The sequence below is a fragment of the Cololabis saira genome, chromosome 24 (genome assembly GCF_033807715.1).
Source record: "Cololabis saira isolate AMF1-May2022 chromosome 24, fColSai1.1, whole genome shotgun sequence".
NCBI lineage: Eukaryota > Metazoa > Chordata > Actinopteri > Beloniformes > Belonidae > Cololabis > Cololabis saira.
The window spans coordinates 20,528,628-20,544,616 of NC_084610.1; the positions used below are offsets into that span (position 1 = coordinate 20,528,628).

General features: G+C 46.8%; 1 protein-coding gene across 1 annotated transcript in view; it reads left to right on the top strand.

Annotated features, from left to right (window-relative positions):
• Positions 1 to 15,593, top strand: part of nhej1 (nonhomologous end-joining factor 1) — a 33,001-nt gene extending 17,408 nt beyond the window's left edge. The window contains exons 5-6 of the mRNA XM_061716273.1: positions 13,947 to 14,094; positions 15,258 to 15,593. Of these exons, the coding sequence (XP_061572257.1) occupies positions 13,947 to 14,094; positions 15,258 to 15,376 (267 nt within the window). The 3' untranslated portion in view covers positions 15,377 to 15,593. The remainder of the gene's footprint in view (positions 1 to 13,946; positions 14,095 to 15,257) is intronic.
• Positions 15,594 to 15,989: the final 396 nt, after the last annotated feature.

The window sequence follows — 15,989 nt, forward strand, 5'->3', positions numbered from 1 at the left end:
AGTCAGACAATCACAGGTCTCTAAGATTAAGACTTTAGTCAAGTTTCCAAACCTCTCCAGGTTTCTTCACTCTAAACCTACTTGAGATGATACTTTTGTCTCTCAGGAGTTTATTTTCCATTTCCATCCAGCTGAGGAATCAAATACCGTATTGGCCCGAATATAAGACGGGGTTTTTTGCATTGAAATAAGACTGAAAAAGTGGGCGTCGTCTTACATTCGGGGTCTAGACGTTATACTCATTCACAACGCTAGATGGCGCCAGATATCTTTAAAGCGAATGCTGAACTAAACTTCCGAGGCCAAAGCAAACCCCTGTCAGGAAGAAGAAAAATAAAAATAGCAGTAGCACGAAGAAGAAAAATAAAAAATAGCGGTAAGAAAGAAAAGACAAGGAAATAACAGAAGAGATAACAGAAAATGGTGAAACGTAGTGACAATCTGGAGAAAAGTGGGTCGAAGAAGTTATGATGCAAACTTCAAGATCATGATTTGAATGAGGCAAAATAACATGCTTTTTCTCTCAAATATATTGTTATAATCATTTGTTTCAGATGTACTGTAATTATTTTCTGTATAAAAATTTAATTTGGTGTTAAAAAAGTATTTTTTCAAATTTGAGTCTTGAAAAAGAGGGGGTCGTCTTACAATCAGGGTCGTCTTATATTCGGGTCAATACGGTAATAGTGGATATTATGAAAAAGAAAACAATACTTTTTGGCAGTTTTGTGGCGTTTATTCAGCTTTAACGTGTAAAGAACATGTGAATAAAAGAGGCCCCAGAGCAGATCCTTGGGGAACTCCTGAGGTCAAGAAAAACAGTTTTCCTTCGTCCTTAGCGTTGCCTTGAGCTGCGTTTCCATCAGTGGGGTCTGGAGTACGACCTGGGAGGCTGGATGTGTAACGTGTAAAAGTACTCTGGCCTCCAGGGATACTTTAAAAAGTTTTCGTAAAACACCGCGACTTGGGAAGCCTAAGACCTTTGGACGTTGTAAATCACAGCATCATCAGCATCAAAATGGAAGACTTGATCAAAGTGAAAACCTTTGATAAAGTCTATCCACACATGAGATACCTGACAGGTCCCAGAACGGATCCTTGGGGAACTCCTGAGGCGGCCTGAAGAAAGCCAGGTTCCTGAGGACGTCACTCACACATTACCAAAACGAGGACCCGGGCCGAGTGGCCGACCTCCTGAAACGGCTGAATCCTGGAGTATGTTTAGGTTTTTGTTGAGTAAGTAGTGAGATGGTGTGACATGTCTTGCTCCTCGGAGGTTGCAGGTTTGGGACCAGCTAAGTTCATTATGCCCTCGTCTGTAAACGGAAAGGTCACATGACTCGACACCAACCTGCTGCTGCCAGGCTTTCCTCCGACTAGAGTTGTTTCTGTCAGCCTGTTTCAATTTTAGTTTTAGTCTAGTCTTTGGGTCAAGCTATCATTTTAGTTTTTATTAGTTTTAGACACATTCATGTCCTTTTAGTCGTGTCAAGTTTCAGTCGACTAAAAGTCTGAGCATTTTAGTCTTATTTTAGTCAGAATTGTCCAAACCATTCAAAAGATTGTATTTATCCAAACCCATTTTACAATTCAAACATGGTTATTTTAATTATTATATTATTGTTACCTTATAGACTCAAGAATACATTCATTCCAGATACAGAAGACTCTAATTTGAGTTTACAACATATTTATTTTTCCGCATTTCTCCCCGTCTTTTTCTTTTTCGACGACACATTGGGTTTTCTTTTCCACGTCTATGTAGGAAAGTGTTTCCAAAGATGGATCTTCTTCTTCTCCTCCCAGGTCCAGAGCAGATCCCCGCGTTTCTCTATGGAACTTTGTTTTTAATTGACGTTAACTAGAGCTCTGGGTTAACGGCATCAGCTGGTCTCGTTTTGGTCAACGAAAATGAAGAAGCATCTTAGCAGAGTTTTTATTTTGTAATCTACATTTTAGTCTTGTTTTTATTCGGCTACGATATTGCATTATATATTTAATTATCGTTATCGTCGCATGACCAGCATTTTCGTTGCATCTCATTTTCCTCAGGTGATAAAGGTTCGTTGACGACGATATTTAGTCATAATTTTCCTCCGACGCTCCAGGTGAATTAACAGCTGGACTCACAAAACACAAGATTTCCACAGTTGTAAATAACGAGGCCATAAATCTCAGTAAATCACTCTGCATGATGCATTTAAATCCCCACCTCCCCAAATTTAGCACTCCATAAATCCCAGAGGTGCGTCCAGTAAGTCCGCGCAGAACCCGGCCGGCTGCAGAGATCCGCGTGTCCACACCTGCAGGTGTTGAATGATCACTCCGGCTTAAACCCCAGGCATGTCTCACGTCACCTCCTTTCTGGGTTTGTGGCGTTTCGGCCTCTTCGGTGCTTTTTAACATTTGGAGGATGAAATTATGGTGATTCAAGCCGCAGTTCCTTTATCGTTTGTAAAAGACAGAATCAAAACAAAGCTGTCCTGCGGCTGCCGGTCTGTAATCAGGCCCTCGGTGGCCTGGCGGGCCCGGTACCAGCAGTACTGGAGTTGAGGGGGGATAAGGGGGGATGGCATCCCCCCCTGAAATAAAAACGGTCCAAATCATCCCCCCTGTAAAACTGCCATCCCTCCTTTCCATCCCTTATGTCATTTCATCAATGAATGTGGTTTTACTGCTATTTCAACATTTAGAGTCATCACCAGAAAAATAACACCAGAAAAATAACTTATTTGACAATTTTCACCTGTTTCAAGTAAATTTTCACTTGAAATAAGTAGAAAAATCAGAGATTTATCTTCTCATGACAAGCAAAAAAATATTGTTCTACTGGCGGATTTTTCTACTTATTTCAAGTGAAAATCTACTTGAAACAGGTGAAAATTGTTGTTTTTTTCCAGTGATGATTTTTTTACTAAAATGAGACATTTTAACAAGAAATAAGACATTATTATACATTATTATATACAATATTCTTGTTAAGATTTTGAGTTTTTGCAGTGATCCATGTTACTTATCCTGTGAAGGACAGAGTCATATTGATAAGTTCAGAAAAGTGTTTTTTATTGTTGTGTTTTGATGTATTTGATGTAAGCCCAGTGGATATTTAAAGCTTACAGAAGGCTGCATTTAACTGCTGCTATGTCATTCCTGCAGTATTTCTGCAGGTGTTTTGGTCACTGCTATTATTTGTAATATATTATATTATTTGTAATCAGCACAAATTATCTGTCCCCATATGATAAAATCCAACATCCCCCCTGATTTTTTTATACAACTCGAGTACTGGGTACCAGCCTCCCGGGCCGTTGCAGCCGGACCTCAGAACAAGCGGTGGTGGCGGTTAAAGGCCACCGGGCTCCGCGTCAATCATCGGCTGGTCAGACGTGACGACAGCCGCCGGCAGGTGAAAGGTAAATGAAGAGGAGGTGCGGATGACGCCAGAGCAGAGAGGATCCTGGGATTTATTTAAAGCCATAATATACCGACGCCCCCCCCTCGCCGGTGGCAGTTTTACTGCATGCCGCACATGCGTCTCCCAACGTGGCGTTAAATCACTGTCGTCACTGCGGCCTGAGGTCAGTGATCCTGCATCTCCGTCTGAGGTCCAGCTGTCTCCTCTGAGCTGCTCGTCCTTCACCGGGACGTAGGAACGTCTGAACCCCTCGGTGGTCCGGTTCCTGGTTTAAAAATCATCCTCTCGTAGTCGTAGTGAAATTACAAAGGTAGAACCTTTCACTTTGACATTATTTGTGCTCGAACTAGGCCTGTGTTGAAAAAATCGATTTCCCAATTCTAAATCGATTCTCATATTAATTCCTAAAAATCGATTCATATTTCTATCGATTTTTTTTATTTTTTATTTTTTTTGGGGGGGGTTATTTATTTATTTATTTTTTTTATTTTATTTGTTTATGTATTTTTTTTCATCATTACATTACAACTTTTGGTTATTTTTTTGTTTATCCCCAAAAAAAGGAATATTTTGTTGGACACGAGAATAACTGGTGCCATGTTTTTGCCTTTAAATATGTTTAAAGGTATGAAAACATTAAAGTGTTAGGTTATAATTGCATAAATTGTCTATATTTCATTACTTTATATACTGTCTTGGGGTTATATTTGCAAAACATGCTAAAAACCAAATGCTCAAAAAATTAAAAACCAAAATAGACCGAAAATGGAACAAATAAAAACGGAATGTGGGAAAAAATAAAACTGATTTCATCCGTCTCTGTTTCCTCCCTGGATCTGTTTGGTAATTCTGACCCACATGATGTTTCTGAAAGCAGTTCTATCAGCATTCTGGGAGCTGATTGGTCCTTACAGCATCATTAGCTGCCAATACTTGCTGTTGAATCTCAATATAATGCTAGTAGTAATATTTTGCATAACTACATAGTCATATAATTCATGCAACAGCTCAAAAAACAGTTTTAATAACACTAACCCAAATCAATATCGGAATCGAATCGAATCAAATCTTGATAATCGATTCTGAATCTTAAGAATCGGAATCGAATCAAATCTTGATAATCGATTCTGAATCTTAAGAATCGGAATCGAATCGATTTTTGACATTTGAATAGATGTTTCCTTCAGCAGTAACTCTCAGTTCTGGTCCGTTCTTCTTTCCAACGTTACTTCAGTTCTTTGAGGTTTGTGGACGTCCACGTCTCCTCAAATCTCTGAAGGTCGCCGGTCTCGAATGTTCTCCACATGTCAGTACTTCTCACCGTAGAACAGTGACCTCCTGGTTGTTCAGAAATGTTCTTTCCAGACTGATGCATCAGTTGCTTCTCTTGGATAACTGCCCATGTCTTGGTATGGTTTTAACATACACCTGCAGGATGATGGTCAGCAGCATCTGGAAACTGAGGCCTCTTGGGATACTCAGTATTGTCTGAGGTCCGATCTCTGACAATACTGTTTCATATGACATAAAGTTAGTATAAAGTGCTTTAATCCCACGAAAATGGTCGTCAACCTTGAAAAGCACGTTTCAAGAAGTGGCAAAACTGTAAATGGGCAATCTTTTAATAAATCTCTTAGTCCAGCTGTTTAGCTATAAAATGTATAGGAATCGTTCAGTTTGTGATACAAGCATGAAATTTGGTACACAAATAGCCAAAGGTTTCCCCAAAAGATATGGACGTGGAGCCATCGTGAATTTTCAACATGGCAACCATGGTAGCCATTTTTCAAAATGGATGCCAGAAACAAGTGTTTTCTAATGAGTGATTAGTTAAAATGAGTTGCCAGTTTGCCCTGGTTCTTTTTTTCTCTCTTTTTCCTATTTTTTTCTCTTTTTCATCTTATCTTTTTCTCCTCCTTTTTTCCTCTTTTTTTCCTCTTTTTCTCTCTTTTTTCTCTTTTTTTCCTCTTCCTCTTCCTCTTTTTTTCTCTTTTTTTCATCTTTTTTTTCCTTTTTCCTCTTTTTTCCCTTTTTTCATCTTCTCTTTTTTCTTATTTTTTTTTTCTTTTTTTCCTCTTTTTTCCTCTTACCCTTTATCTTTTTTTCCCTCTTTTTTTCATCTTCTCTTTTTTTCCTGTTTTTTCCTCTTTTTGTCTTTTTTCCTCTTTTTTTCCTCTTTCTTTTTTTCCTCTTTTTTCTCTTTTTTCATCTTCTCTTTTTTCCTCTTTCTTTTTCAACTAATCACTCATTAGAAAACACTTGTTTCTGGCATCCATTATGAAAAATGGCTGCCATGGGTGCCATGTTGAAAATTCACGATGGCTCCATGTCCATATCTTTTGGGGAAACCTTTGGCTATGTGTGTACCAAATTTCATGCTTGTATCACAAAATGAACGATTGTTTTGGTTATCTCCTGCCTATAAAAGCCATTGACTGCGAGGAAATGGTTGTAAATGGTCTTCAGTAACCATGGAAACCCGTAAAAAGGATGACCCAGGATCAGCATTCGTAGCGGCATCAGTGCAGGAAGAGGTGGTTGTGGACGACATGAGCCGCTGCTCCTTCGTCACGGCCGTTTCCTGTTTGCCACCACGTGCGAGGACGCCGCCGCGACTCCACGGGGGTTGAAACGTAAGCGGCGACTCTCCGTTCCTCACAGGAAGTTGAGGTCACAAAGAGAGAAGTTAAAGGAATGAAGGAGAGCAAACATGAGGGCAGAAGTGATGAAGAGGAGGATGAGACTCCCTGGCACCAGACCCCCCCAGAGCTGTTTAGCTGCTAATATTAGCCCCCGACGCCGCTCCCCATCCTCTCACCATCCTCTCACCACATGTGATGAGTTACAGCGGTCTGGGGGGAGGGGTTGGGGGCGGGGCCACCAGGTGAGGCTCCTCCTCCTCTAGTTCTGATATAGAAGCAGAGAGAAACTTTCCGGTGTTTTGATCAGCTCAGAAAATGGGCTGGAGGTAGGAATGGGCGATATTTTATCGTTCACGATAAACCGTCAAAAAAATTCCCCATGGTAAGAATTTGTCATCTCGCGGTAAAAACGATAATTCCCGTTGATGATGTTTTTGTGTAAAGCGAAGACAGCGTTAAATCAACGCACAACGTACGGGAAGGAAGGAAGGAAGGAAGGAAGGAAGGAAGGAAGGAAGGAAGGAAGGAAGGAAGGAAGGAAGGAAGGAAGGAAGGAAGGAAGGAAGGAAGGAAGGAAGGAAGGAAGGAAGGAAGGAAGGAAGGAAGGAAGGAAGGAAGGAAGGAAGGAAGGAAGGAAGGATATGAGAAGGGAAGGAAAGAAGGAAGGAAGGAAGGAAGGAAGGAAGGAAAGATATGAGGAAGGAAGGAAGGAAGGAAGGAAGGAAGGAAGGAAGGAAGGAAGGAAGGAAGGAAGGAAGGAAGGAAGGAAGGAAGGAAGGAAGGAAGGAAAGATATGAGAAGGGAAGGAAATATATGAGAAAGGAAGGAAGGAAGGAAGGAAGGATATGAGCCAGGAAGGAAGGAAGGAAGGAAGGAAGGAAGGAAGGAAGGAAGGATATGAGAAAGGAAGGAAGGAAAGATATGAGGAAGGAAGGAAGGAAGGATATGAGAAAGGAAGGAAGGAAGGAAGGAAGGAAGGAAGGAAGGAAGGAAGGAAGGAAAGATATGAGGAAGGAAGGAAAGATATGAGGAAGGAAGGAAGGAAGGAAAGATATGAGGAAGGAAGGAAGGAAGGAAGGAAGGAAGGAAGGAAGGAAGGAAGGAAGGAAGGAAGGAAGGAAGGAAGGAAGGAAGGAAGGAAGGAAGGAAGGAAGGAAGGAAGGAAGGAAGGAAGGAAGGATATGAGAAAGGAAGGAAGGAAAGATATGAGGAAGGAAGGAAGGAAGGAAGGAAGGAAGGAAGGAAGGAAGGAAGGATATGAGAAAGGAAGGAAGGAAGGAAGGAAGGATATGAGAAAGGAAGGAAGGAAGGAAGGAAGGAAGGAAGGAAGGAAGGAAGGAAGGAAGGAAGGAAGGAAGGAAGGAAGGAAGGAAGGAAGGAAGGAAGGAAGGAAGGAAGGAAGGAAGGAAGGAAGGAAGGAAGGAAGGAAGGAAGGAAGGAAGGAAGGAAGGAAGGAAGGAAGGAAGGAAGGAAGGAAGGAAGGAAGGAAGGAAGGAAGGAAGGAAGGAAGGAAGGAAGGAAGGAAGGAAGGAAGGAAGGAAGGAAGGAAGGAAGGAAGGAAGGAAGGAAGGAAGGAAGGAAGGAAGGAAGGAAGGAAGGAAGGACGGACGGACGGACGGACGGACGGACGGACGGACGGACGGACGGACGGACGGACGGACGGACGGACGGACGGACGGACGGACGGACGGACGGACGGACGGACGGACGGACGGACGGACGGACGGACGGACGGACGGACGGACGGACGGACGGACGGACGGACGGACGGACGGACGGACGGACGGACGGACGGACGGACGGACGGACGGACGGACGGACGGACGGACGGACGGACGGAAGGATATGAGAAAGGAAGGAAGGAAAGATATGAGGAAGGAAGGAAGGAAGGATATGAGAAAGGAAGGAAGGAAGGAAGGAAGGAAGGAAGGAAGGAAGGAAGGAAGGAAGGAAGGAAGGAAGGAAGGAAGGAAGGAAGGAAGGAAGGAAGGAAGGAAGGAAGGAAGGAAGGAAGGAAGGAAGGAAGGAAGGACGGACGGACGGACGGACGGACGGAAGGAAGGATATGAGCAAGAAAGAAAGAGAAAGAAAGATCAATTCCCGTTGATACGTGTTTGTGTAACAAACATGGCGGATCTGAGTCATTCCAGTTTTGCAGTACAGGTATAATCATTTAATTGGTTTTTATTAATTCAATTTAATTGTTGTAGTTTATTAGTATTTAGTATCTTTTAGAGCAGTGTTTTGGCTCCAAAGACTGAATGTGGTGATAGATTTATAGTTACAAAGGTGGAGTTGAATTGGTATTTTTTTTATCGTCATTTTTATCGTTATCGGGATAAATGCCAGAAATTATCATGATACATTTTTTAGTCCATACCGCCCATCCCTAGCTGGAGGTCACGACCTGCGGTCATCACCGCTTTACTCCCCGTGTGGCGTTTCATTCCCCGTCAGCAGCAGCTCACGAGCGTCTCGCCACCGCGTTCACACCTGAGGCCTCTTTCCTTCTGGTCCTGAAAGAAAAAAGCTGCAGGCTCCGCCCCCTCCCTCTCTGCTGTGCTTCAGCCCTGCGTCCAAGGCCAGTGCCGGTAGCCGTGGCAACTACAGAAACCGGCACTGAGTTTCAGATTCAAGAGCCACCCTACGAGGCTTTCCCAGCATGCCTCTGGACATGTGGAAACGTCTTCCTCCCCCAGAACCTCGGATGTTCAGGCTGGCGCCTCGTTGGCGTCAGACTCGTCCAAGTAAAGCGTTTCCTCCGAGGTCTGTTGCCACGGCAACGGAAAACGGCATCAGGGCACCAAACGACCCGCTTGTGGAGTTTGGTTAAAACTGGAGGAAACGACCGACGTCATGTCGCCGGACGGGTTCTTGTGAATCCTGCCCCCTAGTGGAGATCTGCGGTATCACATGTACGGAGGAGGAGGAGGAGGAGGAGGAGGAGGAGGAGGAGGAGGAGGAGGAGGAGGAAGAGGAAGAGGAGGAGGAGGAGGAGGAGGAAAAAGATGAGAAGGAGAAGGAGGATGAAGAGGTGAGGAGGAGGAGGAGGAGGATGAAGAGGTGGAAGAGGGTGAGAGAAGGAGGAGAAGGATACAGAGAAGGATGAAGAAGAGGAGGGGAGGAAGAGGGGTGAAGGATGAAGAAGAGGAGGGGAGGAAGAGGGGTAGAAGGAGGAGGAAGAAGAACAGAAGGAGGAAGAGGAGAAGGAAGTGGAGAAGAAGGACTAAGATGGGAGGAGAAGAAGGAGGATGAAGAAAAAGAGGAGGAGGAGGAGAATCAGGAGGAGGAAAAGAAGGAGGAAGATTAGTAGGAAAAGGAAGAGGGGGAGGAGGATGGTGAAAAAGAGGAGGAGGAGGAGGATGAATAAAAGGATGAAGAGGAAGAGAGGAGGGGGAGGAAGATGAGGAGGAAGAGAATCAGGTGGAGGAGGAGAAACAGGGTGCCGGGAAGAAGAGGGGGAGCAGGAAGAGGAAGAGGAGCAGCGGTAGGAGGAAAAGGGGGAGCAGGAGGAGGAGGAGGGGGAGCAGGAGGAAGAAAAGGGGGAAGAGGGGGAGCAGCAAGAGGAGGAAGAGGGGGAGCAGGAGGAAGAAAAGGGGGAAGAGGGGGAGCAGCAAGAGGAGGAAGAGGGGGAGCAGGAGGAAGAAAAGGGGGAAGAGGGGGAGCAGCAAGAGGAGGAAGAGGGGGAGCAGGAGGAAGAAAAGGGGGAAGAGGGGGAGCAGGAGGAGGAAGAGGGGGAGCAGCAGGAGGAAGAGGATGAAGAGGGGGAGCAGGAGGAGGAAGAGGATGAAGAGGGGGAGCAGCAGGAGGAAGAGGATGAAGAGGGGGAGCAGCAGGAGGAAGAGGATGAAGAGGGGGAGCAGCAGGAGGAAGAGGATGAAGAGGGGGAGCAGGAGGAGGAAGAGGATGAAGAGGGGGAGCAGGAGGAGGAAGAGGATGAAGAGGGGGAGCAGCAGGAGGAAGAGGGGGAGCAGGAGGATGAAAAGGAGGAAGAGGGGGAGGAGGAAGAGGATGAAGAGGGGGAGCAGGAGGAGGAAGAGGATGAAGAGGGGGAGCAGGAGGAGGAAGAGGATGAAGAGGGGGAGCAGGAGGAGGAAGAGGATGAAGACGGGGAGCAGCAGGAGGAAGAGGATGAAGAGGGGGAGCAGCAGGATGAAGACGGGGAGCAGCAGGAGGAAGAGGATGAAGAGGGGGAGCAGCAAGAGGAGGAGGGGGAGGCAGGAGAAGAGGAGGAAGAGGGGGAGCAGCAAGAGGAGGAAAAGGGGGAGCAGGAGGAAGAGGGGGAGAGAGAGAGGCAGGCGTCTCTCCCCCACATTGGTCCCTCTGTCCCCGAAGCAGAGCCAAGCCTCACATTTATTTTTACCAGATTTAAACAAACAGAAAACAGAAATAAATCAATGCGGCAGCTGGAGGCTGACCAGAGTGTGTTCAGGGCCCCCCCCCCGGACCCCCGGCCCCCCCCGAGACCGCCGACCCCCCCGTCAATATTTGAGGAGCTAATTCGGAGAGTTTGTCCTGCGTCGGAGGAAGAAATAAAAGAGGTTCAGTGGCCGGCGGCTGTTTTTCTGCCGCCTCTTATCTGCGGGTGGCCCCGCCCCCTGCACTGGCCCCGCCCCTGGCCCCGCCCCCTGCACTGGCCCCGCCCCCAAACACCTGGACAGATCCGTCACATTCGGTGCGTCCGAAATGCCATACTAAACAGTATATACTCAAAAAGTATACTTTAGTTCGGCACACTTTTGAGTAAATATCAGTAGACGTACTACTCAGAGCCACACGGCACTTCCTGCCGTTGGGAGGGGGAGTTGTTACCATGGTAACCACTCCTGTCACAGCAGCAGTAGCAGCACCGCTCTTTCACGTTTATCTTGGCCGAAACAAGATGACATTATATATTATTATTATATACGAATAATATAATATTATTAATTCATAATAATAATAATTAATAATATTAATATCATATAATAATATTATTATACTTAAAGGGGACCTATTATGAAAAACAGGTTTTTTCTTGCTTTAACATATATAAAGTGGTTTCCCCTCAGCCTGCCAACTCAGAGAAGGAGGAAAGCAACCAAATTCTGCAGAGTCTGTACAGCCGCCCGGATGAGCCATCCAGTGTGATGTGGATCTACGAGCCAATAAGATTCTGCTCCCGTCGTTACATAACCAAAATGTGATTTACATAGTGTAACACTGCGTGTGCTACGGGGGTCACAGAGACAGCGGACACCGGGATCGTTGCAAGACTTTATTGTTCTTTGCACGTGCACACACACTCAGAGGCCTCGTCAGCCGAGCTGCTCGTCCCCTCTGGTCTGCTTCCGTCCTTCTTATCAAGGCTGGCAGGGTGGAGAGGCTGATGGGACACACCTGTGTCCCGTCAGCCTGAGTGGCTGCAGCTACCCCACCCTGCCACACACCCCCAACGCCAACCTCGAGTCGGGGTCCGTCCGGCCGAGCCTCCCCCCTCCCCTCGGAGCGGGAGAGGAAGCCCGGAACCCCCCGGGCTTTCCTGGTCGGGGGGTCGTCCCCGCCGTCGGCCTGACCTGCGTGGAAGCCGCTCTCGGGGCCGGGCCCATTGTGGCCTCGGGCCAAACGGTGCATCCAGGACCACCCCCTCCTCCGTGCCGCGGCCCCGCGCCAGCTGCCGGTCCGCCTCCGGGACCGCCTCCTCCACGGCGCAGCCCTGCTGGTCCGCCTCTGACTCCGCCTCTGACTCCACCTCCACAGCCGCCTCCGACTCCGCCTCCACAGCCAACTCCGCCTCTGACTCCACCTCTGACTCCACCTCCGCAGCTGCCTCCGACTCCGTCCCAGGAGCCGTCGCCTGGCGACCTGCAGCCACTGCCTCACGGCCGGTCGGCTGCAGCGCCGCCAGCGCTGCCGCGGTGAACCTCAGGCGTGGAGCACGGGTGGGCAGCTCCGCGGGTTCCACCTCCTCGGGAGCCGTCGCTTGGCGGCCCGCAGCTTCTGCCTCCCGGCCTCTCAGCTGCGGCGCCTCCAGCCCCTCCTGCGCTACTGCAGCGACCCTCCGGCGTGGTGCAGGGGTGGGTCGCCCCGCGGCCACGAGCGCCTCCATCGCGGCGAGCTGCCGCTCACCCTGGTCGCGGAACACGGCGGTCAGGTCCGCCATGGCCTGGGCGAGCGCCTCCAGGGCCCACTCCGTGCCCCCCTTCCCCATCCTATCGGGCCCCACGTTGGGCGCCAGTGTAGCACGGTGAGTGCCACAGGGCCCGACCGACAGGATGGAGAGACACGGAGCTTTGTGAAGAACCCTTTTATTAGCCCAGTTTCACCAACACACAGTGTACAAGCACCTCACGCCAGCAGCTTCAGCTTCAGTCTGAACCTCTTTCACAGCTGCAGTCTCCCAGTCCTTATCAAGGCTGGCAGGGTGGAGAGGCTGACGGGACACACCTGTGTCCCGTCAGCCTGATTGGCTGCAGCTACTCCACCCTGCCACACATAGGTTGGCCTCCGATGCGTGAAACCACGCCCACAACTAACTCCGCTGGCCGGAGCTTCCGCCATTTCTTCGTAGCGGTGTATCGCGTCATTCAGGCAGCCAATCAGCACAGAGCCTCATTATCATAGCCCCGCCCACTCAGAATCCTGCATAGATAATGAGGTTAGAGAATGGGAAGATAAAGACATGGCTCAGAGGCTGAATTTCTAATTTATTTAGCAAAAACAATCAAAAGCCTGTTTTTAAGACATTCAAGGCCTGTTTAAAATAGGTATTAGATGCCATAATAGGTCCCCTTTAATATTATACTAATGACATTAGGGCTGAAACGATTCCTCGAATAATTCGATTACAAAAAATGATTGAGGATTTTTCTCTGCCTCAAGGAATCATTTAGTTTTGCAGCTCAAAGCAGGTGTTTCGCCCGGACTACATTTAATGCAGTACAGCGCACTGTGCCGCGCACGTAAAGGAAGAAGAAAGAGTCAGCGGATATGTTTGGTTTTAGTAACATGCCGTGCTCAGGCACATGTAGCTCAGTGCTTAACTTTTATTTTTAATCCACGCTATATTCTTCTGGTCCGTTCTCCTGTATGTTCCCCCTCTAACCCGGTACATACATAGGTTCCTCTAAACATCTGTTCCCGATACAGTTTTAACTAAAAGAAAAGGCAGAAAATGTCAGAAAAATAAAAACGTAATAAAGCTAACTGGGTAGTTTTCAATTTTAGCTCTGTAGTCATTCATGGATAAAACAAGCAGCACTGAAGCCTAATGTGCTCCAATACAGCAGGTCTAATAATTTTATTTTTAACACTGCCAAAACTCAAAATCTTATACTTTAACTTAAAACTTAACTAGAACTTAAAATTTGACACAAATGAAAGTGGGAAAAACACCTAACCTTTTAAGTGATGTGTGTTATCAGGTGTAATGGCATTTTTAGGTTAGAAATAAGAACATTTCTTGGTAAGATCCTTAGTTTTTTGAGTGAAGGCAGTGAATTTGGTCGACTGGTGTAAGTTCAGGGTTTTTAAATGCACAGCCATGAACCTAATGTATTATATAATATCGATTACTCGATTAATCGATGGAATTTTCAGTAGAATACTCGATTACTAAAATATTCGATAGCTGCAGCCCTAAATGACATATACGTATCTGCGTAGCACAACCAAACACCGCTGCATTGCATTGTGGGAAGTTTCTGCTTAGCTAGTGTCCATCAATCCACACTAATAAATTTCACCGGAATTAATATGGATGGCGCATACTATTGAGTACGTACTAATGTTTCGGATGCACTAAAAAATCTCACATACTGTTTTTGCAAACTCATTAGGGTGGAAGGATGGGATTTCAGACGCAGCCATTGAGACTGTGTAAACCTGACCTGCAGGTTTTTTCCCATCAGGCTTTGCCCGGGCTGCAGCCGGAACGCTGCGACGCGCTGGGCTTTGATGCTCCGCTGCAGCAGCTGTACGCCGCCGTCGTTGCCCCCCGGAAACGCAGACGGGAGGAGGAGCAGCGGGTCGCAGAACCAGACGACACCGCAGCCACAGGTGAGCTCGGTCCTGGTCCGATCCCAGACCTGCAGGTCCTCTATGGACCACTAGGGTCTGGATCTGGACCTGGTGGGTCCTGGGCAGTGGCGGAGCGCGGGTCTCAGTACAGAGGGGGCGGAGCATTCTCCATGGGCCCTTATGATAGTCATTTTAACGTTCAACAACACCTCATCCTACCCATCAAACTACATTTATTCTCACTTTTATTGAGCCAAGCCTATAGGACTATGCTGCAGAAAGCAGAGTAGAGTCACAAACTTGTTCAGAAGAACACACACACACACACACACACACACACACACACACACACACACACACACACACACACACAGGCCTGACAGCTGTCAATCACATGGCCCTGAAAACTCAGATAGTCACGGACTGACTCAGTTCCATCTTTGATACAGCTTAAATACAAAAAAACAACATAACTGGTCTAAAATTACACATTTTATCGTAATTATAGCCTACAATTTACAATTACCGTATTGGCCTGACTATAAGACGGTGTTTTTTGCATCGAAATAAGACTAAAAAAGTGGGGGTCGTCTTACATTCGGGGTCTAGACGTTATACCCATTTACACCGCTAGATGGTGCCAAATATCTTTAAAGCGAATGCGGAACTAAACTCCCCAGGCCAAAGCGAACCTGTCACGAAGAAGAAAAATAAAAAATAGTATAAGAAAGAAAAGAAAAGAAAATAAGAGAAGAGATAACAGAAAATGGAGAAACGTAGCGACAATCTGGAGAAAAGAGGGTGGAAGTTCGGCAGGTTAACCGGCAGCTGAGGAGAAGTTATGATGCAAACTTCAAGATTTCAAATAGTCAAAATAACATGCTTTTTCTCTCGAATATATTGTTTCAGATGTACTGTAATTATTTTCTGTATAAAAATTGAATTTGGTGTTCAAAAAGTCTTTCTTCAAACTTGAGTCTTGAAAAAGAGGGGGTTGTCTTATAATCGGGGTCGTCTTATATTCGGGACAATACGGTATATATGAACGTATCACACAAAACGGGGCCTTATCATTGGGCCCTATGAGCTTGTGGGCCCCGGGGCGCCCGCCCCCTCTGGCTCCGCTACAGATCCTGGGGGTTTGTGACAGCGTCCACAACCGTCCCCGTCCCGGAGATCTGACCCAGTCTCTCTGCCGCCAGATGACCGATCTGAGAGCGAGCCAGCGGATCAGGACGGAGACCCGACCCCCAACGGCCCGGAAACCCGGGACGGACCCGCGACACAGCAGGTACCAGAATCCCGTCTCACTTGTTGTTGAGGTCCAACTGAAGCTTTGTTGGTTTGATCAGGCGTGTCTGTCCTCCGCAGCGCCCGTCCGTCACGCCGGCCCCGCCCCCCTCGCCGCAGAGACCCGCCTCCAAACCCAAGAAGAAGAAAGTGGGACTTTTCAGATGATCCGGTCCAACAGAACTCCCCGTTTTAAACCAAAGCTTTTATTCTGAAGGGTTGATTTGACTGGACTTTCAGCTTTTATTGTGAAGTGCTGATTTTACTGGACTTTCCGCTTTTATTCTGAAGTGCTGATTTTACTGGACTTTCAGCTTTTATTTTGAAGGGCTGATTTTACTGGACGGTTTCATTCAACTGTTGATTTGAGATGTTTTTACACGTGTCTTTTTAACGAAACTATAAACGTGTTTTAGTGGCTGATCAGGGAAATCATGGAGGTGTTTTTTTGTTTTAAACTTTGAATTAAAGATAAAGATTAAATATCCTTTCATGGGCTGTTTCTGCTCCTCATTCCCTCAGCGGGTCAAACGTCAGCGGACCAGAGACGAACATGCCGACCGGGTCTCCTCAGAACCGTTCCGGTCACGTCAGAATCGCTTCTGGGTTTCCTTCTTCGACCCAGATGTTTCTGGGTTTCCTCC